Below are 27,053 nucleotides of genomic sequence, written 5' to 3'. Positions count from 1 at the left end.
TGGTCCTCTGATCTAATCTGGCTGGACTAAAGCCCTCCAAACAGACCGCCTGAAGCAGCTACTACACTGGACAGCAGCTTGTCCTGTCCCTTACAGCAATTAAGAAGCACTGTAACTACAAAAAATATATTTTACTGTGTCTTTTCATCATGAGTTAACACATAAAATGGTGTGATACTGATTTACATTTTAGATATTGAAGTATTAAGGTTGGGTTCAATATTCTTTGCTTTGAACTGCAGTTAAGCATGGACTTTGAAAGATTGGATGAGGAAATGTTTACAGATGTTACAGAAGAAATATTGCTGTAAGCACTGTACTGATTAAATAAATTTATGTTTACTGAGGTCCAGTCATGCCTGTGCACACACCACAGGAAGCAGTATCAGGATTATTTTATAGTTACTGCCTGGGAAAGCCACCATGTTTGGCTTTTTGAATTCTCACCCTAAACATTCCTTCTGTTTCTGTGTTTTGGAGCTTTGCTATGGTTTAGACAGTAGACTAAACTTCTCACTGGATAACTGTTACCCCAACACAATGCTAAACAAATTCCTCTTCCTCAGCGACGCACCCACCAATTGCAGTGCAGTGCTCTGTCAGCTGACCAGCGAGAGAAGATGAGGGTGAGATTATCCCAATCAGGGGTCAGGCTGAGGTTATCACAACCACTCGAAAACTAAAACAGATGGAGAACAGAGTGCAGCACGACTCAACATCTACTGTCGGACTCATATCTTTAGGCCATGTATTCTCCTGCTCCGCTGGACTGGAAGAATGTCAGACTTAGTTTTGGTTTTGAATTCTGGGTCATGTTGCTTTAACAAAATAGAGTGTGGATCAGCGAGTCCGAGGCGTATGATACGACACATGATAAGACATGTAAATTTAACACAGTGGTTAAAGCTCTCTGCCCCGTAGAAGGAAGAGTACAATACATAAACAGCAAAATAAAGCCACAAACACGCACACACACACCATGTTCAAATGACTCTTTGTGTATGTTCATGATCACATAGATTATCACAAACACACACTGAAAACAAGTTTACTTTCCTTTTCAATAGCATGGGATGAGACCATACACTTTTCTGGATTGACATCAATATTAGAGGCTTAAATATATAAAATACTGAACACACAAACAGACGCACAACAAGACATGGTCTTATCAAGGAAAAAGCTTTTTCTGAAGCATTTGTTTTGGTTGTGAAGGTTTATGAAAATCAGATACACCAACCTTTTATGTATCTGTAAAATACGCTCTACTCTACTCTTTCTCTTGCTTTCTAGTGACAATGCAAACATGTCCTGAACTGGCATCTTGGGAGTACAAATAAAAACTTGTCTACTTTGCCCCAAACATCGTTCCTAACGTCTGTCAGTCTCATTTACTCCCATTTTGTCTATTTTTACATAATTGTTTGCTTATTTTCTTCATTATCTGTCCATCTGCAATTCAACTCCCTGCAGTGATAAACATAAGGCCCCTCACAGTCTATTTCTCCCTCTTTCTCTCTCCAACTCCTTGCACCTAGATGAGATGTAATTGTGATTAACAGCGCCGTGACAAGAGGACACAAGACTTTCGTCATGATGGAAAAACAAACAAACAAAACAGACGAGATAAAATGATGGAAATATGTACAATGTCTTATCACAGATGCTAATTGTTTCCGTGTGGAGGGGGAGGGTGGCCGTGGAGAGGAACGGTGCACGTGAGGGAGGGAAAGAGGAACTTGAGAATATCCTCCCTGTGCCTTTGGCCTGCGCCTGACTTCAGAGCTAAGCCCTCTCTCAAGAGAAGGTCAACACCAGGTTCAACTTTTCACCTCGGCAGCTGAGAGAACACACTAAATACCAAGGATTACACCACGGTGCACTGCAATATCGCCTGGCCTTCCACTGCATTTCAGAACAGACCTACACAGCACATTTCAAAACCACAACATTCAATAATGCACTTTCAATATAAGTGTATTATTATTATTATTTTATTTCAAAACCACAAAATTCAATAATGCACTTTCAATATAAGTTTATTGTTATTATTTTCAATATAAGTAGTTGCTGCAACAAAATGCCTGTTGCAATCGGGTCGGGCACACTTAATTCAACATAAAGTATGAGTGCATTTGCTAGAAAAGCAACAGTATACATTTTCCTAAATATTATTGCTAACTGTAGATATGCAACAGCTGTAATTATAATTACATTTAAATTATATATTTTCATAGTCAGATTACTTGCAAACTACATTTTTATTACATTTAGGTGACAGTGACACCCATCACCTCACACAAAGTCAGCACAACATCAAATAGGCAAAAGCCCCATGCCAACCTCCTGTACTGAGGGGACGAGTGAGCCAACCTCAGTGGCAATGAGTCAATTAGCCTTAATATGACTTCTGGGTGCCAGGTCTAGTGGTGCAATGTAAATTTGTGTGTGTGTATGTGTGTGTGTGTGTGTGTGTGTGTTTGCATGTTTCTGTGAGTGTGTGTGTGCGGCTACATCGATGTCAGCGCCGGTCAGGTGTAACTGAACAGACAGACAGGCAGGCGGCCGGCTGGCGTCAGCGGCCACACGCCTGTCACGACACACCACACGCCGAGGAGCTGCATACCGCTGCACCCACATTGCGTACACACAATGAACGCTCAGTCCCCTGCATCACGCACCAGCGGCAGCAGCAATGTGAAATATTCACACAGGGACAAAAGGTAGAGAGACGGGTAGAGGAGGGGGGAGACCTTAGAGGTGAGGACGGAGGAAGGGGTTCAAGAAAAAGTGGGGTTGAAATTGAGGGAGTGACATATAATAATAACTTCAGACAAACTTGAGTGTTCAGACAAACATCTGACTTCACAGATGTTTGAGTGTGGACATTATTGCATATTCTTGTCTTGCAAGCAACAAGAAAAAAAGTTCAAAAAGCAATATCATTTTGAAATTTACTATGATGGCAAATTTGACAAAATATTTTAAGGTACGGCATTAACCAGCCTTCACCCTGAAGAATTTACAATTACTTTCCATTCAATCCATAACAATTATCTTATCTAGAGCTTAAACTCCATTGACAGTAAATTAATGGTCGCCAATTTTGATGATTGAGTAATTGTTTAAGTCTATTATAGTGGAAAACTTAAAAATATTTGCTGCTTATAGCTCCTCAAATGTGAGATATTGCTGCTCTTTGCTCTTTTACATGATTGCAAATTGAACATCTTTGGTTGCTGACTGTTGATTTGACAAAATAATCAATCTCACAATGTCACTTTGGGCTCTGGGAACTTGTGATGGGCATTTTTCACTGTTTTCTGACATTTTATAATCTAAACAATCAACAGATTAATAAGGAAAATAATATTTAGTTGCAGCACCAATCTCAATTACTCTCACAACTTTAATTTTCTCAAAATATTGGAGTTGTTTTTATGTTGACCTTATTAAGTCAACTATTTCTTTTTAAAAATGTAATTTTAACACTGTAATACAACGCAACAACACAATGTGCTTGTCTTTATATGAACTGAAAAACTGCAAAGATCCATGAAAAAAAAACCATATTCATGTACAATACTGAATATGATTCTGAGACGTGAGTTTAGAAACACTGCAGATGTTTTACAGCTCTCTCCCGCCCTCTGGTGGAGCAGCAGGAGATCTACATGAACACCCTGGCTTTACTGGACAACCTCCTTATTAAAACTTCCTGTAGTTCAGACTGACCTGATGTTTCTAACCTTGTGGGGATCTGGGGGATGAACAGCAAAGATGTTAATGTCAGCCATGTGTGAAGAAGTCGCTTGAGCATTTTCTGCAACCAGGGCCGAATGGAGTACAGTGGGGCCCTCTCAAACTATTGCCAACACCCTGAGCCCCGCACATCTGGTGTTAATCAGCAAAGCCTACACAAACACACACAAAGAGACAGACACACACAGACACACACTTCTCCAAAGATCCCCTTAAGAAAATCCCTCTCAACTCCTGAACTTCCTACATGACTGGGGTCAACACGCTTGCCCTGGATCTATTAGTACACACACCACAGCCATGTAATAAGAGCTGGTGAGTTGTTACAGTACAACGAGTTCTCACACACACACACACACACACACACACACACACACACGCACACTCACTGACACACAAAATGCATTTGGGCTCACTGCATAGGGGCTAGTTCAGCACATAACTAACCATGCATACAGAGAGTGTGAAGATGTATGATCTGAGCTGTTAATAATATCAGTCACTGATCACAATCAGAGAGACTGTAGCGCAGTGAATATTGAAAGCAAATGTAACTTTCAACAGTTACATAGCTGCACCCTTGGTGAAGTTAACAACAGCCTTGTAATATTATAATATAATGCCCAAATGATATAAGGAAAAAAGGTAGAAATCCAGCAATAAATTCTTAATCCTCTGTGGTCATTGTATTTCATTGTCATTTCCTCATTAAGGTTTCCATGTTTTTGTTATTCTTATATATCTTTTATATATACACTGACCAGCCATTTTATTCGGTACATCTGTTCAACTGTTCATTAACACAAATATCTAATCAGCCAATCACATGGCTGCAACTCAATGCATTTAGGTATGTAGACATGGTCAAGAAGATCTGCTGAAGTTCAAACCAAGCATCAAAACGGTGAAGAAAGGTGATTTAGGTGATTGTGAATGTTGCATGGTTGTTGGTGCCAGACGGGCTGGTCTCAGTATTTCAGAAACTGCTGATCTACTGGGATTTTTATGCACAACCCTCTCTAGGGTTTACAGAGAATGATCCAAAAAAAAGAAAATATCCAGTGAGTGGCAGTTCTCTGGGCAAAAATGCCTTGTTGATGGCAGAGGTCAGAGGAGAATGGTCATACTGGTTCGAGCTGATAAGAAGGCAAGAGTAACTCAAAGAACCACTCGTTACAACCAAGGTATGCAGAAGAGCATCCCTGAACACACAACACGTCAAACCTTGAAGTAGATGGGCTACAGCACCAGGAGATCACATCGTGTGCCAATCCTGTCAGCTAAGAACAGGAAACTGAGGCTACAATTGGCACAGGCTCACCAAAATTGAACAACAGAAGATTGGAAAAACGTTGTCTGGTCTGATGAGTTTCAATTTCTGCTGCAACATTCAGATGGTAGGGTCAGAATTTGGCATAAACAACATGAAAGCATGGATCCATCCTGCCTTGTATCAACGGTTCAGGCTGGTGGTGGTGGTGGTGTAATGGTGTAGGGGATATTTTCTTTGCACACTTTTGGCCCCTTAGTACCAAATGAGCATCGTTTAAACACCACCGCCTACCAGAGTATTGTTGCTGACCATGTCCATCCCTTTATGACCACAGTGTACCCATCTTCTAATGGCTATTTCCAGCAGGATAACACGCCATGTCACAAAGCTCAAATAATCTCAAACTGGTTTCTTGAACATGAGTTCACTGTACTCATATGGCCTCCACAGTCACCAGATCTCAATCCAATAGAGCACCTTTGGTATGTGGTGGAACAGGAGATTTGCATCATGGATGTGCAGCCGACAAATCTGCAGCAACTGCATGATGCTATCATGTCAATATGGACCAAAGTCTCTGAGGAATGTTTCCAGCACCTTGTTGAATCTATGCCACAAAGAATTAAGGCAGTTCTGAACACGTAAACGAAAAAAAGTGGCCGCTGAGTGTACATATATATATATATATATATATATATATACACATACACATACACACACACACTCACTGAGCACCTTATAGGGAACACCTGTACAATCTAACACAATCCAACACAACAGCTCTGCCATAAATTCTACTTTTAAGTGGTGGTGTACTGGATTGCATTAAATTGAAGTGCTCCTAATATTTTGTCCACCACACTAACATACATGAGGGGGGCAAATTATATAGGCTACCTAAAAGTAGAATTTGATGTATTTCTGATTGCTGACTGTATGATGTACAGTTTAATAAGACAGAAAACTTTAGGAGAACTCACACACTCTCATAGGTGTTTTCTTTTTTTCTGGCTGATTAGACCTCTGCTGAAGTTGTGTGTTTATGTCACCAAACATTTTGTACTAATAATAACGATAAGGGTGTAATTTAAAACAGGTGAAATGCATTTTTCATCATCTTTGGAGTGACACCTTCTTATCTTAATCTCTTTTGAGAAAATATACTGAATTAGTTTTTTCCTTAAGACACAACAAGACAAAATTTACTGACACAGAATCACATCTGTTGTTCTGTGTACCTGACTCATTAACATCTTTATGAGAAATGAGTTGCATTCAGCTGTGCCTGGAGTACATGTATATACATAAGAGTAAAATTTAGCTTAATTTTGAATCTGTCAATAATGATTTTTCCAACTTAAATAATTTTTAAGGCAAATATCTGAAGGAATGTTAATGAACATAATGCTACTGCATTACTAAGATTTCATAACTACTGAAACTAATAATTATGACTTTCTGCAGCTGGAACTGCTAACTTTACAGTCCTATAATATGGTATGTGTGTAGTATACAGTATATTTATAGGTTAGTGAACACGTCTTGATTACTTACACACCTTTATTCCACTGTAGAGGCCCATTATTAAATCTGCATTTTCATGTCACCTGATTGTGGTCTTCGCTCCTCAGGTGGGTGCAGGACAGGTGTGGTGGAGTTGGCGGGAACCTGTCAATAAAGTTTATTGACCCACGAAGATGCTTACATAAGGCTACACATACAGCAATGTTGGTATATAGATAAATATGAGGTCATTATTACACCAACTAGAGTGAGTCAAGAGACGTATACATCATGCTTAGGTTGTTGTTTTTTTTTATTGAGACCTGAGTTGTTGTATCAAGTATCAAACGTGTTATTGTGTAAAGTTAGCTTGCGCGGAGTAAACAGTTGGTTCACGACAATTTTGTCCAAACTTTAGCGGCTTTGCTGCTCTTTATTAGAGGTGAGGAAGTTTACCGAAGGTACATTTGCAAAACTCGTCGGTTGCTGTCATTAGTCTCCACTGAAAATAGTTCAAATAAAGTGTAAATCTTACCTTTGTGTGACTTTCTGTAAGTTTTGGAGTTTAGCATATTCCTCTCTAAAACTACACCTGCCGTTTCACTAGCTTTGGTTAACCAAATGGAAAAGGTAACCTAAATGCAAAAATGTACAGTGGTGAAATAAGTAACTTGTGTTTTTATTTTAGTCACACAAAAAACAAAATTATTATTTTAAAAAGTCTAGCCAACAACATTTAACATGATTAAGACGTGAAATTAAGACTAGCCTTGTGCCCAGTTTGTGCTAAAACTAGATATCACTGGTCTCCAACAGTATGTGGGTGAGGTCTGTAAGTACATGGAGTCTGTTATGCCAACTTATTACTCACCTCTGCCTGAGTTACACTGATGCTACCATCAACTGAGGTGAAGAGCAGTATTTTTGTGAATAAAGGTGCAGCTCACAAAGCACACTTGGTATTGTTGTGGCATTACCTTTTTCGGTGAATGAGTGCCCGGCCTCGCTACTGGACATGCTGCAGCACTATCATGGCTTACTGAAACACCTTATTTGGACAAAGCTATCATTAGTGTTATTAGTCACACCTGTGTGTTTCCTGCTATGACAAGTCATAAATGTCTACAAATAGACGATGGTATGCACGAAGCTGGACTGAACATTGTCAGAGTGCAAAATATTTGTGATTTTACTTGTTTTTATTCAATCTGACAAAAAATAGTTCTTGAGACAGTTATTACAGACCAAATCTACAGATACTTTATCTTGTTTTTTAATATCTTACACATTCCCAGATAGCAAAAATGATATGGCCCAGATCCGGCCTAGAGCCTCCATAAGTTGTGGGCCAGATCTGTAAAATGGACCCGGGCCGGTGTCCTTTGGCACAACGGGCCAATAACGGTGCGGATCCGTTTTTTCGCTTTTGGGCCGGCACTGGGTCAGCTCCAGAACGGATGAGATTATTTTGTAGTCATTTGTCCGAAGGTGGGCCAGATCCGGTTCAGTTCTGTACTGAACTTATGGAAGCTCTGGGCCAGATCTGTAAAATGGACCTGGGCCGGCGTCCTTTCTTATCTGGGCTGGTACTCGGCCAGCCCCAGATCGGATCACTTTCTAGCCATTTTGCTCAAATATTTGCTGTATCTGAATTAGTTCTGGGCTAACCTTTATCTTTTCCATAACTAAATTCAAACTAAAAAAAAGTATCTCTGGATATAAATGTCTAGAACTATAGTTGCATCATCATAACTGGTTGTTTAAAAACAAAACAAAAAAACAGAAATCATAAGTTACGGAGATGGAGACAGGAGATGCTGCTTTGTTGATCGTTCACTGTACACTCATCAGTCAAAATCTGTAATGAAGTGTACTCTACTCATGGTGGATTAACTCCAGAAAAAAGTGAATGAAGCATGACATGACATCACTTGGGTTTACCTGTGCATGTTGAGTGTAAACTGAGTAAATATAAAATAGTGTAATTATGTCATATGACAATAGCATATGGCATATAAAGAAGAGACGAAGTCCTTTTAAACCCGTAATTTAGAGTGTAACAGAAGTATAAAAACTGACCTTTGACACACCAAAGCACACTGGGAAGAACTAATGTAATTGTCAGGGACCAAGCAGTAAGGCTCAAGAACACCAAGTGTGTAGCATAAAACATTGTTATTTATTTACAATTTAATTTAATCTTAAAATTCAAATTCAAAATACAAAGATCACTAGAGAAAAGTAAAACAGCATAATGACCTCAACCGGGTTGGCAGGAATAAACAATTAACTAACAAACTTAATAGCAACAACAATACCAACATTATTCACAACCAAACTAACCGTGACCCCTACCCCCTCAAAAAAACAAACAAAAAAAAACAAACAACAAAACTTAAAATTTAACTGAATCCCAAACATATCCCCCCCATATGACCTCTCCCACTGCCTGCTGTCACTTCCACTTCCTCATGCCACTTCTTTTGCTGGATCCATGAAAAACAAAAAGTTACAACATAATTTAAAGCAAGCAAGAAATGACAGAATGTTAACCAAAATGTGTGCATACAAATTAGCAAACTGTCAAAAAATAAAGTGTGTGCTGTAGGAAAAACAAAAGGCTATGTGTACTGTCATTACTTAAAATGTTTGTATGTTAACGGTGCTAAAAAGAAAACCACTGACACTCAGTATCGGTGTTTAGTGCGGCTGCCACAGTAATCAAGAATGCAAAATATATGTAAAATATACAGTACCTTTATGAAGTCAGCCACTGCTGCTCGGCGGAATGTTGTGATGCCTATAAACAACCAATTGTGAAGTTTAAGACACAAAACATAAGTGCTGCTGCAAAAGACTGACACAATGCTTTATCTGAAATTTACCATGGTTAATGCCTCTTTAGCCTTGGCACGGTCTTTGCGGCCACCTCCCCGGTCAGATGCCAAGTTAAACCATCTGATAGCGTATGAGTCGATCTCACTGTCTGGAGCACTGCTAGCAGCTTGGTTCTTCCTTACAGCCCCTGTTGAGAGAGAATGTCCATCACATTGCAAGACAAATAAGCTGTCAGCGACCGAAATTCTCCATTTTCCACTTAGCCATTCTAATAACCCACTGTTTTTATAGCTGTTTTAAAGGGGTGAAAAAAGTGTCCAATGGGTCAATTAAGTGATAAACAGATTATGCAACAGCTAAGGATGTCAACAATTAATTACAGAATTTCCTCAAATAGCACCTCAACTGCAGAGGCTACCCAGCCTTATATTAGTGATAGGCCTTTATTTCTAATTCCCTCTCTTTGTATTTTAGTACGAATCCTCCTCTTCTTCTGATCCGCTCCTGTTTGCCTGTTTTAAAGTTTTGTTACTGCATTATGCTGTTACATATAAACTCAAGACTTCCTGTATCCATCTCAAATTAAAAGCCCTCTAGCATTTCTGTGGACAGCATCTCTTCATTTCTTAATGTTTAAGGCTTTTATTTTGAAATATTTGCAGGAATGTGTTGTGGAAATAAAAATAGCATGGTTATATTGTTAAATTTATTAAATTAATTATTAAATTAAAGCGATAGAAATGTATGTACATTATGCTTAGTTGGCATGCACATTATACGAGTCATTCTACCAAACGGGTGCCATTTGCGTCTGCAATGTTTGATGAGGTGCATAAGGCACAAAACATGTGCCAAAATGTGTTTCCAAAGCTTAAAGCTAGTAATTCAATTGTTCTTGTTAACAAGATATATGAGAAAATGCTATTCTTAAAGAGTAACATACTATTTCTTGATAAGTTTTTATTAGTACAGGGCCATTTTCACATGTCTGGATCGACCAACATGACATTTACATCTAAAATATCACCAAATAAATGTTATATTTTTATCAAACCTTTATTGTTTTCAGGAGTATATGTGTGTCACTACATAAAATATATTTATTCAAAATAAAAACATTATTTTTTGTAAAAATTTTATGATTTGTGTGTGTTCCTCAGTTTGACTTACCACCCCGTCACACTCACCGGTTTTGGCCATAAATATTGTACTGTTAAGTGACCAGTTGCTATAAGCCCATTCAGTCCCATTGCATTTATAACTCAGCACCTGTATACAGTACAAACTCCATTCAAATTTCAAAATGCTCAGTATTGCACACTGATCAACTGTACTTAAGCTTAAAATGTCATGCACTGTAAGTTTATGAGTAACATAATGCATTTACACCGTGTTCACATCAGAATCGCCACACGCAGGTTACTGCTGTGAAACCAGTGGCTATGAAGTTCAATTTTTGTTCAGTCTGTGCCAGAGCAATTCAACACAACACCACAAACAAACCGACTAACGTTACAAGTACAGAGGTGAGTGAATCTCTCTCTTAGCTAGTCACAACAACTAAATGAACAACCAAATACAATATGCTTTTCAATGGTAATACATATTGCAGCGCATTACACAACTTATTACACAGCGATCCGACAATGAATTACAGTTAACTTAAGATGAAATTTTTAACTTCTTTACGTTACTTATCCAATAAGACTGCAAAACTTTAACTAACTTATAGCCTGGATTTGAAAATTACTGTAATGATGGGGAATTCAAAGCAGGAAAACAAACAAACAAAAAAAAAAACTTACCCTACTGATCCGCGGCACTCCGGGGGAACCTGAACCTGAAATAGAGACCGGTTGTGCTGTCAAATGGTGCTGTTTCAAACTAATGTTAGCAGTTAGCCTTAAGGTTAGCCGTTAGCCTACATGCTACTGGCTACATTCCTATGAGCAGCTAACGTAACGTCAACAGATTTTAAGATGCGGATGAAAAGCAAGTTGTGGGCAACATTGGTTGTAACATCACTAATAACAAACACAGAGTTGTTTATTCATTATTAATTCTAACTAACTTAGCTAGTTAAGTAAGCTAGCCCGGCTAAAAATTTTTTATTAGCAAGCTTAAATGGGAAGTCAAAACCTTCTGAAATTATGTTAAGAAGCATAAAACCACTTTAAATACTGTTTGCCACAACATTATTCGCCTTACCGTTATAAATAATTTTTCAGGCCTGGAAGAAAAGCCGCCAACGGTCCCCTGCTTCTCCTTGGTCCGGTCTGATACGACTGAACAAAAGGAAAAAGAAAAAAAAAATGCGCTCTCGTTTCCACGGTTCTGGCCCGTAACTACTTTGACTCTGCTGACTGATTGCGAGTCTAACTGACACACGCACCCGTCAGCCTGTATGCGGTCCGTATCTGGCACGGGGACGTAAAACCGGTGAGACTGTAACACGGATCTGCCGGTTTGGAGGCGGTCCAGAGTCAGTTGCTATCTGGGAAGTTGTTTAACCAATACAATACTATTGTCGACACATTTTTCATGATTTAGTGGTTTATTTTATATTGAAAATAAATATTGGTAACCTGGGAGTTTTGGGAGCCACTCATGACTAAATTTAGGGCGGTGATTATGGCTGGGTCTTTGAAAGCCTGTTTCAGCTTTTATTATACATCATGATCTATGGTGACAGTGGTTTCCACGGTAACATTCGTTCTGCCCATGCACGTGCTATGCTAGCAGTTGAAGCACTAATTGATCCGATTGAGCTAGCGCCCCGAGGCTATCCGACCAAGTGTTAACATGTTAACTCAACTCGACCAACTTCTTTCACAGCTGATACAGCCTGACAATGCATATATTCAACAGGTAACGCCATAAATAACTTTGTTCAATTTAGAATTAGCATTAAATTAACAGTAACATAAGAGATGACAAACCAGCCGTTAACGTTAAGTTAGCTAAGTTGGCTAACTAACGCTAACACAGCTAAGTTAACGTCTGCCAACTGCCACGCGGTTTTCCAGATAGTAACTTACCAGAGGCTAGCCTATTCTAACGTTATAAGAGTTAACTGAAGTTATTTAACGCTAATATGCATCTTTAAAAAAAAAAAAAAAAAAAAAAAAGCCAAATCAGGGCTTGGATTTGTATTGGTGCGCTGTGATGACTTAAATCCTGTATTTTGGCAGCAAACGCACCTTAGACACATTGAGATCCGATCACTTAGACCACATTCAGAGGTGATCTGGGCCGCATGTCCAAAGCTGTGTTCAACTTGTTTGATAACAGGATTCTTTTTTCTGTTTTTCATGTGAATTAAATTACTGTAATCCACCTCCCATTTTTTTCTGTTTTTCTCATTCCCCTAACCCGTTTTCCTCTTCAAATCGACGATTGGAATAGAAATTAAACCAAGACCAGAAAATAACTTGTCCTGTCAAGTTGATAACTACAGTTTTTAGTTTTGCTGTGCTGCTCGACATAATGGTGCTCAGGATTTATCAGGAGGACGGCTGCTTTACTCCAAACAGTATGAACCTGGACTGCGTGTGTAACAGCTGACCTATTGGATGTGTAGAAGAACACAGAATATTAATTAACATTAGATCCTGACGGATGCTGTCGGCGTGCCTCGTGCATAAATGCACACAGCGTCTGTCAATGGGGAGCCGCAGCATAGAACTCTATATTTATTTTTAAATATATATATGTCTAGAGCAAGTCAATAGGACGGGCATTTGATTTTCGTGAGTAGGCACACAATGCACTGTATATTTGTTTATCCTGTTATCAGACAAGTTGAACACAGCTTTGTATGGAGTGTACACATATCCCTGGTCCTCCTGCCGGTTAAAAACAACGAATTTGGTCTTTGCAAATGGAAATGATGTACGTGTTTTTTTGCATATAGAGCAGGGAAGTGAGATCTGATCACAAGTGGTCAGTTGAGACCCCTTTAATAGTACAGGCCCCCGCCAGGCCAAAAAACATTTTTTTTAAATGCCAAAGTACAGCCAAATATCCATTCATTCAGAAATCAGTAGCATTTGGGAGCCTCTGAGCAGCGCTGTTTTGAAACATGAGTCGTTGCCAGGGAAACTCCAGGTAGCGTAGCTCCTTTTAAGGAATAGGGCAGTGCGTAAGCGAGTGAGCGGTTGAGTGAGAGAGCGAGCGGCAGAAAAGTGATGGTGAATACGAGTGGAGCAGAGTAAGTTGTAAGTTCCAGAGAGGACAGGCTTTGCTGAACTCTACAAAACCAGCCCATGGCTTTGAATGTGCCTGGCGGATGTCATTGTTGGGAAACTGTAGAGGGAGGGAGGGTAGAAAAAAGCATCAAGTTACAGCACAAGGTGGTAGGTGGGTAGTGTTGCATGAAGCAAACAAGAGCAAGCACAAATGACAGGTCAGTGATGTCACAAGTGGAGAGAGCATCCCACAAATGGAAGGGTTAAGTTCCCATGACAGCAATCATTTGTCCCTCTGAAGCCCCCTTATGCTGAGTTCACACTACATGATTTTAGCCCTGATTCTACACTCAGTGATAAAAGACCCCAGATTGGAGGCAAACTGGTGTGGGCTCGGTGCTGGATCGGCGCTGGATCACTATATGTGAACTGTTCAAAGACGTGATCCGAGAGCTTACCGATGCAAGACAGAGACCCGAAAGATATCGAGCAGGCTAAATATCTGGAGCATGTTTCAGAAAGAGGGTTTAACAAACTCTTGAGAGTAAACCTTAACTCTGGGTTGACTAACCCTGAGCTGTCAAACTCAGAGTTCTCAGTTTCAGAACAATCAGTTCAAGCAACTCTGAGTCCAGTTAACCCTGAGTAAAGCGCATGCATGAGGAGATAAAAAGCCCTCATCAATGGATGCAGATAAGATTCACCATGGCAACAGCAGAGAGAAGGGCTCGATCCTTGTACTTCCTGCCAGTGGAATTGGAAATATTAATGAATGTGTACACAGAGTATGAGCAAATATTCAAGGAAAAAAGTAATACTGTAGCCACAACAAAAGAGCGTGAGCTGGTCTGCCAGAAAATTGCTGACCGAGGCAATGCATGAGTATTAATTGATAAAAAAAAAAGTTTTACATTAAGTGTTGCACTTACTCAACATGTGATATATATGTATGTATATGTGTGTGTGTGTGTGTGTGTGTGTGTCAGTATAATATTTATGTAGGTGCACCCGACAGGCACAAAATGAACTTGGTAGCAACTGAAGATGAAATATAAAAATATAATTCAGATTGGTAAGGTATAATTTCATTACAAGCGTGATGTTGTTTAGCCTGCCTTACCGAACTAAACAGCATTCAGTGGCTACATTCAACATGTGATATATTTAATTAGTTAGTGAAATTTTCTAAGCAAAGAAAGTACATTTTTCAGCCATTCCAACATTGCCAGTATTTAATATTGTCTATTTGAAAGCAACACCTAAATGCCTTTATAGATACAAGTCTCCAAATTTGCGCTTACTGGATATGTTCAAATTTGACCTTCATTATAGCCAACAGAAAAAAGGCTGAAGCCAGAAAAACAGACGGGGGTCCACCAAGACCACCTCTCACAGAGGCTGAAGAGATGGCCCTCGGTCAAAACATGGGGAGACCCATTGCTGAAGGCATCTCTGGCGGAAGCTCATCGGACCCCACCACCCCCCAGGACACAACGGCCTACATAAGAAGTTAGTAATTTAAATGAATAAAACATACATCATAATCCATTTAAAGGTGACTCTGAGTTATATACTTGAAAAATTGTGATGTGGCCTGCACACTGTAAAAACAATTCAAATTAGGTGGAGCTCTTTTCTGGGTAAGGTTATAATTTAAGTGTCTAATCTTCATCTTCTACCAGTTACGGATGATCAGCCTGGTCGAGCCCTCTGCCGTTACAGACTTCCATGTAGTTGTAAGTACTCTTAATACTCAATAGATTTTTCATTATGGGTTACAGTAGAACACAGGGACATGAGAACTCCAGCAACACTTGTAGTATGAAGAACAACTTTATTAGTTGACCGACGCATTGTGTCTTGTAGCCTTCATCAGGGTCATCATAAAACACATTACAAACAACATTTAAATAAAGTAAGTTCGGTATGAAAGGTTAAAAAAAAAAAAAGTTAGAAAAAATATAGAAGTCATACATCCAGACACATATCAGCCAATGGGGCATCTACAAAGATGGGTTGGATGTATGGTCATGTGGCTTCAGGCCAATCGATGTCCAAGATTAACAGAGGCAAGGGGAGTGTCCAAGAAGGGGCATGGATGACGCCATGTTTGGTCCATTAACTAGAAAGGTGCAACTAGGGGGTGGTACTTGGGTTTTTGTTAATCCAAAAATGTGCCTATTAGATATGGCATACATTAGAAACACTTTGATTAGGATAATAACAATAATGATAATAATAGTAAAGATAAAAAGCTTTATAACGTGTTGTGTATAGAGAGAGCAGAAAGATACATAATACAATATACATTGATAAAAAATAATACATCATAATACATTATTAAAAAATTTCATCATATAAAATATATCATAAAAAAACACTACAAAACCACATAAACAAGAGGTATTAAAAAACCACTACAGAAACTCATTAATTGAGAAATCTTCATTCATGCCCCCCGGAGATAAACTTTGGAAATAGAAAATCCAAAATGCTTCTCTCTTTTTCCTAAGAAAACTAACATTACCACCTCTTGGGCTGGGCTTAATCGCTTCTATGCCTGTAAAAAAAATAAAGATTTTTTGACCCTGCTGGGGAGGCTGGAGAGAGAAGCAACCGGAGAAACAACCAGGAGAGTTAGCTTGTTTGTCTTTGTTGCTAATGATATCAGACTGGTTAACCAGTAGCCACAAAGTTCTGATAACTAACATACAAGATGACCAACAGCTACAAATGGATGTTATGACATGAATACTTCATCTCCACGAAAGAAAGAAGACGACGTCAGATAACTTGAGTCAGATACAGCTTCTCTCTCTCTCTGTCTCTTTGATCGCTAATTTCATCTCTGATGGTTAAATGTCTCTGTGTGGCTTTTTTGTGTCTTTTATCTCCTTAACAAGAATGCAGCAGAGATCATATAATGTGTTGTGGGTAACGTTAGTTTGCTTGTTGAAGTTACAGTGAGCTGTCTGGACTCACTCATTCATTTGTGGTTGTACAGTCACCTGTTGATGTTGTGTGATTAGTGAATGAGTGCAGGAGGTCTGGCTGCTGGCTTCTGACAGTTTCTTTAGTTCGTTTTAAGCTGAGCCGTATATTGAGTAATAAGCTTAAAGTAACTAGAGTAACAAGTGTTAACTAGTGGTGTAACTGATCTGATCTGTAATCCGATCTCACTTCCCCACTCTATGTGCAAATAAACACGGACATCATTTCCGTTGTCAAAGACCAAATTTGTTCGTTATTAACCGGACCGGGGGTCTGCTCTGTCCAAAGCTGTGTTCAACAGAGAGAGAGAAAGAGAGAGAGAGTTATGTAGCGATCTCCCCGTATCGACGTATTCTTGTATGTGTATGCCAACGCATGCATCTTGTGCATGTATACTCTTTGGTAGAGGGGGTATGACGCTATTGACAAGTGACCAAATGAAACGGACCGTTACCTTGATTAAAATAACAGATTTCTTGGGGTTTGAAAATTTTTGGAAGCATTCTAACACCATGGGCAAAAGTTCCTGCTGTAAGTGTTTTACAGAATATATGGAAAGCAAAGTTTTATTTTTCCCCCCCTGTTTTTTTCGACGACGTGATATGAATGAGCAGCTGCGCATGTGCAAACAGTATTGCCAAGGACCAATCACTAATCTGTATTGTTTGCTTCTCCTGTGTTTGAATTTAAATAATTTAAGTTGATTGTTTTGACTGTTGTCACTGTCTGCCTTATCACTCACTATCACACAGTGAGTGACAGGAGGGGCTTAGTTTATTCCCATTTCTGGACTCTCTGAATTCAGATCATCTATTCAGACAATTCTGTGCATTTTACTTACATACACCTAATACAAATACAAATATAAATTCAAATACATACACACACACACACACACATTACAAAAAAACAACCAAAAAACAACTACTATGTCACACTCTAAAATATACTCTCAAAAGTACAGAAAAGAATGGGAGTTACTCCCTGGGTAACTCTATAATTAGTGAGGTGCAGTCTGCTGGCAAGGCTTTTGAGGGGGAACAGACTGATCCACTCAAGCTGCTTGACTGTTTAATGAGGCTTATAAAGTCTGTCCATGGCAAAAATTGACATGCTCAAAGAGCCAATAGATGGACACATCTCTCCCAAGCCATACCCTGGCTATACATTTGAGTCCAAGGCAGCACAGCTGAACCTCTTTCCTGAGGAGGAGGACTGTGTGCAAAGGAGATGTGTGAGCTACACCATCTCCTTAGCAAATGAACTAAAAACAATGCTCCCAGATAATGTGGAGATATTGCAGCACATGTCTTTGTTCAATGTGGGGTAGACACTAAAGCACAAGAGTCTGGAAGACGTGACAAAACTTACAAGCCTTCTAGGATATTGCCCGGCCACAACTGACCACAACGTTAATCAGTGGAGGTCCGTTCACCTTCAGAAATGGGAGGAAACAACAAACACCATGGCATTCTGGGCTGAGGTGAAGAAATAAAGGGATGCAGAAGGCTGTTGGGTCTCGCTAGCGGTTGTTCGCACCTAAGGTGTGAAACTCCACCCATGAAACCAGCTTAACAAAACCAGAGAACCCCCTCTTTTCTCTTTATTTGTCCTCATGGCTGCTGCTGGAGCAGCTCTCTGCTGCTCAGCTCTCTGGTGTGGCCTGCTCACAGCTGACAGACACAGAACTCTTTTCTTTACGGCAGAAGACGCAAGAGCCTGCCTAAGACTCAGAAACTAAGTTTTCTAGTGTCAGCAGCCACCACACAAGTCTGCTGGCTGATTCAACAAGCACTGGAGCCACAAAGCAGAGTTAGCTTGCCGCTAACTCTGTAAGGACTGCACAAAGGAGTGACCTGGGCCCTCTGACCTGCACGACTTGTAAAAGAAAACTGAATCACATGTTATCGTTTGATGTATTTCTTCAATATATCATACATGTTTCAGACAGTGTTTAAGTTCAGTTTAGTGTTAGTTAGTGTTTCACACATGTTCTAAATTCCTCTGTGCTATATATATTCTAAACTTAGTTCTTTGCTGTGTAAGATGAGGCAGTTGTGTGTTTAACAGTTAAGTCTATTCTGTTATACCCTTACCTGAGCCAGTGATAAGATAAACTGTAGTTATGTAGATGTTTATGTGTAAAACTGATAAGCTTTAGAGGATAGTGTGGTTTGTCCTTAATTTAATATAGTGGTGATGTTATTTTGTGATGCTACTTGGTGCATGCTTATGTACTGTCATATATGGTCGTGAAGAAAGACTGTTCCTAGGTTAGCTGAACTTTTGACTTATGTTTCTATCTGAGGGTTGGTTGCTGACCTGTAAGGTTAGTAAGCAGATGTCATAAATTCTGTACAAGTAGTATTTAAGGGACTGGTTAAGTGCCAACCTTTCAGACAAAGAAAAGATAGCTAGGTGGTATGTATCTTTGTCTCCAGAACTATGATGCATTATACTTCTGATTGTATTATTTGATTACATTATTTCATAACCTGACAATGCTCTCTTGTGTGTTTATTGAGTGATCAGCAATTTCCCATTACGGACTGGAGCACAGTCTACCCAACAAAGCCTGCATCATTCCGCCTGGAGCCAAACTCTTCCCAGCCTGACTCATCTATGGATTTCCCAGCTAAGAAGCAGCACGCCACAAAGCATCCCTTTCTTCATGGACTTGGTAACACCTGGGCATAGCCTAGCAACATATAGTATAGCATAGTACAGCTAAGCAAGACTGTTTAACTTAATCAATGCACTGTACATGTATTGATTTGGGTAATGTTACTCAGTGAACTATTGTTGTGATGTCTTGTCCATAGTCACGTTATTGCATAGCCACACCACTAAGTTAATGTTAGCATGCTTAACACGTTACATCCAGTAACTAGGCCTTGCATGCAACCAACCTCTTCCTAACCTGGCACCTTGATCCTACATCAATTGGCCTTGAATAGAGAACCACACAGTCAAGAGCTTTAAAACGTAGCTTTGCAAACTTTGATTCAGGCAGCACATGTGGCTCAAGACACCACATGGTCTGGCTTTTTGTCTGCAGCCATCTTGCCATTGTCTTACACACACACACACACACACACACACACACATACATTTGTATATAGCTACACTTAGCTAGATTAATATTGTGTTTTGCTCTTTTACCTTTTGTTAAATAAATGCTTTTGGATATACCTGTTGTCTGTTTTAATGTTGCACAGGAATGAGTTTTGCCAACCTCTGCTCTGCAGAGAACTCCAAAATCCTTCAGTCTTAACTAGCTATTGATATGGTGATTTTGTTTATGGTTATTAAGTTAATTATTAATCAAAGTTCCAAATTGATAGATTAGTACACTTTGAGACTGAATTGGCCATCTTTTTCCCTGAGTCCAGGGTGGTGCCCCATTATTATTAATTCTTATTAATAATTGTATTGATTTGAATAATTATCTTTGATAATCGTTAATTATTGCTGATAGCCAAACTTGTAGCCAAGGCCCAACAAAGCATAAACCCATATGAAGTCTTGGCCCCTGCTGCAGTTTCTGTCCTCTCTCTCCCACACTCAAATGCTGAGGTAGAGACATTGTTCAGTCAGATGGGTGTCATTAAAAACGTATGTCCCTTCAGACTCTTAGCTCTATTCTGTACAGTAGATATGGTTTTAGGCTGGCTGGAGATGCATGCTATGAGCACAAACTGCAGCTCTTTGGCACTTCAGCTGCCTATTTATTTAAGTCATGTCCTGCAGCAGGTTCTAGCTCTTCCTCTGCATCTAACATCACCCCACAGGGGGAGAGCACTGACGGTATGGATCTCGTGGATGATGATGAATTCTGTCTCAGCACCCTCATGGAGTGATCTGGAATCAGATCAGAATCACAAACAGGTTTACAATATTGTTTTTTTTTCCACATTCATTGAATTTGCTTTGTTGTTGTGAGGTAGTCTATTAGTCCAGTATAAAAAAACCCCAAAGAAACAAACAAAAAAACCTTAAAAAAAAAAAAAAATACTACAAAAATGTAGGCTATCCACATTTATACACACTCTGTTTCTTAAGGTTGGCATAGAGATTACTTTAGCTCACAGAGACAGCTGTGATAAATAGGTAGAGGTCTGTCTGCAATGAGATGATGAGTAAAGTTTTAGCTCAGTAGTCAAGTCTATGATCTGAGAGACTTCAGTTCCAGACCCGGTGTGGGGACCTCCTTCGTAAGGTAGTTTATTCATGAACACTTATTGTAACACTTTAATTTTCTAAAATTAAAAGCGTAATAAAACAAAAACAGAATTTTTAGGCCTCTTTGCACTTTTATTCAAATACAAAATAGAAACAGTAGAAATACAAATAATTTTGCTGCCTCAACAAATACAGATACAAATACAATACTGGACTCTCGGCACATCCCTAATACACATACTGTTGTTCTTTTGGAACGGCTCTTGGTGGGCGGCCATCTGCTTTGACCAGTTGGGTTGAGAGAGAGAAAGAGAGAGGGAAAGGGGGAGGGGGGACAGAAGAACAACAATCATAACAATAACAATAAGTATAAGCAGCAATAGCCAGGGAAGGATGCCATCAGGACTGTGAAGGACCGCGAAGACTCGGCCCAGAACCCAGGGTTTCCTGTGAGATGAGAAAGCACAAAAAAATTCCAGGGAAGAAGCAAAGTTATTGACATGCATTGATGTTACATGAATGCATATAGATGGAGAAGAGGAGGAGGAGGAGAGAGGAGCTCAGTGCATCATGGGAAGTCCCCCAGCAGTCTAGGCCTATAGCAGCATAACTAAGGGCTGATCCAAGGCGAGCTTGGTCGGCCCTAACTATAAGCTTTATCAAAAAGGAAAGTTTTAAGCCTACTTTTAAACATAGAGAGCACCTGGCCTGTTTCATTCCGCTACTCTGTGCTGCGACTCTCAGATATGATGATAAGATTTTTTACAGTACTTTGATCCCCATGGGGAAACTGATCCTCTGCATTTGGCCCATCCTGTATACACACTACTACACACTGTTGGCAACAGTGCCAACCACATTGAAACCCAGCCTTACTTACGGGGTGGTGGTGGTTGTGGCCTCACTTGTGTTCCGTAGACTTTCATGGGAGGATGGGGGGTGATCTTCGATCCATCCTCTGGCTTCTTCTCAGAGTGGAGCTGGGACTTTTTGGAAATAGGAGGCAAAGGTTTGTTACTTGATTTGTCTCTAATATACAATTCCTTTAACTCACCTTTCAGCCTATTGTTCTGCTCTGTCACAGTAGAGTACTTATCCATGAATACCCAGGCTTCTGCCGTCGATGCCTTTAACTTATCTTTAAGCTCTCTGATCGCCCTCTGACTCTCTTGGAACTTCTGGGTTGCATCATCTGGCCGCCGAGCCAACATGCTCTTCAAATTGGTAATCTCCTGGTCTTTTTCCGCCAACTTAGCCGACATGCGCTCAAGATTCTTCATCAAGTGGGAGTTGTAGTCATGGAGCCGCTGAAGGCGCATAATGTCACTAACATTATTGTCTTGCGGATTCTTTAACTGCAAACTTGCGACCTTCCTCATAAGTGTCAGCTCATTATGTCTACTGATCGATAACTCAAGATTCAAGTGATCAAGCTCTGCCTGGTACTGGTTGAATTTTATTTCACAGTCTTTGAGCTCTTGTTTTAGCGTCTCCTCTGCATGTTTCTGTTGGTCCATCTTCAGCTGCTGCTGCAATACCATGTTATCGCTGTAAGTTGACTTTTTTATAAATATGTCCCTTTCTTCAGTCACATGGTCCAATTCTTTCCTCAGCCGGCTCTGTTCCCTATCAGCTGAAACTACTAATTCTTCATGTGTTTGCTTTATTTCTGTCAGTTGCTTCTCCATGACTATCACCCTGTTCTGCAAACATTTCTCACTTCTCTGAACAGTTTCCAGCTCTTGGCTCTTCCTGTTAAGCTCAGTACCCCGGCTTCTGATTCCATCAGTTAGCTTTTTAATTGTTTTGTTCTTGTCTTCTATTTCCAAATTAACCTTGTCCAAGTTTTTCTGTAGCAGCATGATCTCACCCACGGCAGCTTCGGTCTGCACTTTTTGCTGCCTCATCTTCTTCTCTGACTCATGAACCAAAAGTCTACTATTGGTCACCTCGTCTTCTCTGTTCTTTATGATCCGAGTGTCTTTGTCGCACTTATCTTCAAGTTGAGTTTTTTTATTGTTGACCTTGTTCAGCTTCATTTTGACATATTCAATGCTGTTGTACTGTTTTTCTACCTTTTCCTCTAGCTGTACTATTTTCGCTGCTAAGGAAGATTTGTCATCCTCTAGACAGCATATCCTTTCTTGGAGTTCCACATTTTTCTGAAAAAGTTTTTCTTTCTCATATGTTATTACTTTAATTTGTTTGTCTCTTTTATGTATTTCTAGCTTACCATCATCAATTTTCTTTTTGTATCTTCTAACGTTTTCTAACGACTTCTCTCTTTTTTTTAGTTCATTCTGAAATGCTTCTTTCTCACGGTGCATTACTTTTTCAACGTTGATGCCATGTGTTACTTGTTCTTTTAATGAAGCATTGTCATCGTGTAACTGTTTGTTTTCTTTGTCAATCTTTTTTAACAGCTCTCTCTGTTCATTAATTATTTTATCTGCAGCCCTCTTCTGCCCCTCAAGCTCTTTTACGCAGTGAGCCAACCCTTCAACCTGTTTTTTAAACTTATTTTTTTCTTTTAGAAGAACCTGCACCCTAAACAAAGTGTCACCCTCTTTCTTCTGGGCCAGTTCATCATTTTTGGCCTGCTCTTCTTTAGCTTTGTCTTTTTTCAATGACCTCTCAACTGCAATGAGTTTTGCAGTCAGTCTTTTCTGCACTGTGTTTTTGTCCATGACTGATTTCTCAGGTTTCTTTGTCTATCTAACTGTTGCTTGAGTTGTTCTATAATTTTAGAATTATTTTATAGATTTTATATTAAACACAGTGTCTCTTAGTGTTTTAGGGGCTAACAAATTCCACATCAAAGCGACTGTGATCTGCCCAGAGGCTTTCATCTTTGATCCATAATGATGATGATGTCATATATATTTATTATTATTAACTTTTTATTATTAATATAATATCATATACATGGATTAGTATGACTATGACATCATAGTGATATATAAAGGTTCCTTTCAACATCAAAGGCGACTCTGATCTATGATGACATCATAGTCCAAAAAAAAAAAAAAAAGGCAAAACACCCTGATTCATGATTATGTCATCGCATTGTTCTAGAACATTCTTAAATTTTCAAAAGTTTCTGTTATGATGTAAAAAGAGGCCAGACATGATGACATCTGCTGAAACATGGCCTCCAGATTAACATCATTGGCTCAGGCCAAGTAGTTGTAGTAGCAACAATGATAGCATGAAATGATTTAAGCCAAGAATAATGAAAGTGTAAATAGACTTAGTTCAATGGACTTTTCTCACTATAAATTCTCTAACTGCAAACTTGCGACCTTCCTCATAAGTGTCAGCTCATTATGTCTACTGAACGATAACTCAAAATTCATGTGATCAAGCTCTGCCTGGTACTGGTTGAATTTTATTTCACAGTCTTTGAGCTCTTGTTTTAGCATCTCCTCTGCATGTTTCTGTTGGTCCATCTTCAGCTGCTGCTGCAATACCATGTTATCGCTGTAAGTTGACTTTTTTATAAATATGTCCCTTTCTTCAGTCACATGGTCCAATTCTTTCCTCAGCCGGCTCTGTTCCCTATCAGCTGAAAATCATCAATTTTCTTTTTGTAACAAAAAGTTACAACATAATTTAAAGCAAGCAAGAAATGACAGAATGTTAACCAAAATGTGTGCATACAAATTAGCAAACTGTCAAAAAATAAAGTGTGTGCTGTAGGAAAAACAAAAGGCTATGTGTACTGTCATTACTTAAAATGTTTGTATGTTAACGGTGCTAAAAAGAAAACCACTGACACTCAGTATCGGTGTTTAGTGCGGCTGCCACAGTAATCAAGAATGCAAAATATATGTAAAATATACAGTACCTTTATGAAGTCAGCCACTGCTGCTCGGCGGAATGTTGTGATGCCTATAAACAACCAATTGTGAAGTTTAAGACACAAAACATAAGTGCTGCTGCAAAAGACTAACACAATGCTTTATCTGAAATTTACCATGGTTAATGCCTCTTTAGCCTTGGCACGGTCTTTGCGGCCACCTCCCCGGTCAGATGCCAAGTTAAACCATCTGATAGCGTATGAGTCGATCTCACTGTCTGGAGCACTGCTAGCAGCTTGGTTCTTCCTTACAGCCCCTGTTGAGAGAGAATGTCCATCACATTGTAAGACAAATAAGCTGTCAGCGACCGAAATTCTCCATTTTCCACTTAGCCATTCTAATAACCCACTGTTTTTATAGCTGTTTTAAAGGGGTGAAAAAAGTGTCCAATGGGTCAATCAAGTGATAAACAGATTATGCAACAGCTAAGGATGTCAACAATTAATTACAGAATTTCCTCAAATAGCACCTCAACTGCAGAGGCTACCCAGCCTTATATTAGTGATAGGCCTTTATTTCTAATTCCCTCTCTTTGTATTTTAGTACGAATCCTCCTCTTCTTCTGATCCGCTCCTGTTTGCCTGTTTTAAAGTTTTGTTACTGCATTATGCTGTTACATATAAACTCAAGACTTCCTGTATCCATCTCAAATTAAAAGCCCTCTAGCATTTCTGTGGACAGCATCTCTTCATTTCTTAATGTTTAAGGCTTTTATTTTGAAATATTTGCAGGAATGTGTTGTGGAAATAAAAATAGCATGGTTAAATTGTTAAATTTATTAAATTAATTATTAAATTAAAGCGATAGAAATGTATGTACATTATGCTTAGTTGGCATGCACATTATACGAGTCATTCTACCAAACGGGTGCCATTTGCGTCTGCAATGTTTGATGAGGTGCATAAGGCACAAAACATGTGCCAAAATGTGTTTCCAAAGCTTAAAGCTAGTAATTCAATTGTTCTTGTTAACAAGATATATGAGAAAATGCTATTCTTAAAGAGTAACATACTATTTCTTGATAAGTTTTTATTAGTACAGGGCCATTTTCACATGTCTGGATCGACCAACATGACATTTACATCTAAAATATCACCAAATAAATGTTATATTTTTATCAAACCTTTATTGTTTTCAGGAGTATATGTGTGTCACTACATAAAATATATTTATTCAAAATAAAAACATTATTTTTTGTAAAAATTTTATGATTTGTGTGTGTTCCTCAGTTTGACTTACCACCCCGTCACACTCACCGGTTTTGGCCATAAATATTGTACTGTTAAGTGACCAGTTGCTATAAGCCCATTCAGTCCCATTGCATTTATAACTCAGCACCTGTATACAGTACAAACTCCATTCAAATTTCAAAATGCTCAGTATTGCACACTGATCAACTGTACTTAAGCTTAAAATGTCATGCACTGTAAGTTTATGAGTAACATAATGCATTTACACCGTGTTCACATCAGAATCGCCACACGCAGGTTACTGCTGTGAAACCAGTGGCTATGAAGTTCAATTTTTGTTCAGTCTGTGCCAGAGCAATTCAACACAACACCACAAACAAACCGACTAACGTTACAAGTACAGAGGTGAGTGAATCTCTCTCTTAGCTAGTCACAACAACTAAATGAACAACCAAATACAATATGCTTTTCAATGGTAATACATATTGCAGCGCATTACACAACTTATTACACAGCGATCAGACAATGAATTACAGTTAACTTAAGATGAAATTTTTAACTTCTTTACGTTACTTATCCAATAAGACTGCAAAACTTTAACTAACTTATAGCCTGGATTTGAAAATTACTGTAATGATGGGGAATTCAAAGCAGGAAAACAAACAAACAAACAAAAACTTACCCTACTGATCCGCGGCACTCCGGGGGAACCTGAACCTGAAATAGAGACCGGTTGTGCTGTCAAATGGTGCTGTTTCAAACTAATGTTAGCAGTTAGCCTTAAGGTTAGCCGTTAGCCTACATGCTACTGGCTACATTCCTATGAGCAGCTAACGTAACGTCAACAGATTTTAAGATGCGGATGAAAAGCAAGTTGTGGGCAACATTGGTTGTAACATCACTAATAACAAACACAGAGTTGTTTATTCAGTAACTACTTTGACTCTGCTGACTGATTGCGAGTCTAACTGACACACCCACTCGTCAGCCTGTATGCGGTCCGTATCTGGCACGGGGACGTAAAACCGGTGAGACTGTAACATGGATCTGCCGGTTTGGAGGCGGTCCAGAGTCAGTTGCTATCTGGGTTGTGTTTTCTTTACTTTATCCGTTATCTGGCAATGTTGTGTTGCAGACTGTAAAGCACATTAAGCATACAATAGGTACAACTTTACATCAGCTGTTGACATTAGCAAACACTTTCATGAGTTATGATAATATGAATGGCCTATAATGTTGTGTAGTGATAATCCCCAAGAAGCCATGC

The 27,053-nt window shown here is 39.2% G+C and overlaps 1 protein-coding gene and 2 long non-coding RNA genes across 5 annotated transcripts; 1 reads left to right on the top strand and 2 right to left on the bottom strand.

Annotated features, from left to right (window-relative positions):
- Positions 1-8,696: 8,696 nt before the first annotated feature.
- LOC137181945 (uncharacterized) lies at positions 8,697-11,462 on the bottom strand. Of its 2 annotated transcripts, XR_010928212.1 has the most exons (5): positions 11,182-11,462; positions 10,564-10,645; positions 9,424-9,563; positions 9,295-9,338; positions 8,697-9,024 (listed from the first exon to the last, which is right to left on the bottom strand). It is a non-coding gene; the product is annotated as an uncharacterized lncRNA (long non-coding RNA). The 2 variants fall into 2 exon arrangements; XR_010928211.1 differs by lacking the exon at positions 10,564-10,645 and having other exon boundaries at positions 11,182-11,448.
- Positions 11,463-11,626: 164 nt separating this feature from the next.
- LOC137181946 (uncharacterized) lies at positions 11,627-15,384 on the top strand. The gene is made up of 3 exons (XR_010928213.1): positions 11,627-12,244; positions 14,896-15,072; positions 15,246-15,384. It is a non-coding gene; the product is annotated as an uncharacterized lncRNA (long non-coding RNA).
- Positions 15,385-20,266: 4,882 nt separating this feature from the next.
- LOC137181941 (cilia- and flagella-associated protein 58-like) lies at positions 20,267-23,695 on the bottom strand. Of its 2 annotated transcripts, none has more exons than XM_067588075.1 (2): positions 21,617-23,695; positions 20,267-20,415 (listed from the first exon to the last, which is right to left on the bottom strand). In XM_067588075.1, the coding sequence occupies exons 1-2, from the start codon at positions 23,421-23,423 to the stop codon at positions 20,279-20,281; spliced, it is 1,944 nt and encodes a 647-aa protein (XP_067444176.1). In that variant the 5' UTR covers positions 23,424-23,695; the 3' UTR covers positions 20,267-20,278. The 2 variants fall into 2 exon arrangements, with proteins under 2 accessions (XP_067444176.1, XP_067444177.1); XM_067588076.1 differs by having other exon boundaries at positions 20,267-21,183; positions 21,617-23,693.
- Positions 23,696-27,053: the final 3,358 nt, after the last annotated feature.

This window comes from Thunnus thynnus, chromosome 4 (assembly GCF_963924715.1).
Source record: "Thunnus thynnus chromosome 4, fThuThy2.1, whole genome shotgun sequence".
Taxonomy (NCBI): domain Eukaryota; kingdom Metazoa; phylum Chordata; class Actinopteri; order Scombriformes; family Scombridae; genus Thunnus; species Thunnus thynnus.
Note: the sequence above shows the minus strand (reverse complement) of the source record. Positions and strands in the feature narration are given on the sequence as shown.

Coding starts and splice junctions, on each gene's coding strand:
- LOC137181941 (XM_067588075.1), bottom strand. CDS start 23,423: ATGGACAAAAACACAGTGCAGAAAAGACTGACTGCAAAACTCATTGCA. Junction 20,416..21,616: donor GCCACAACCACCACCACCCC/GTAAGTAAGGCT, acceptor ATCTGATTCCAG/ATCACTCCATGAGGGTGCTG.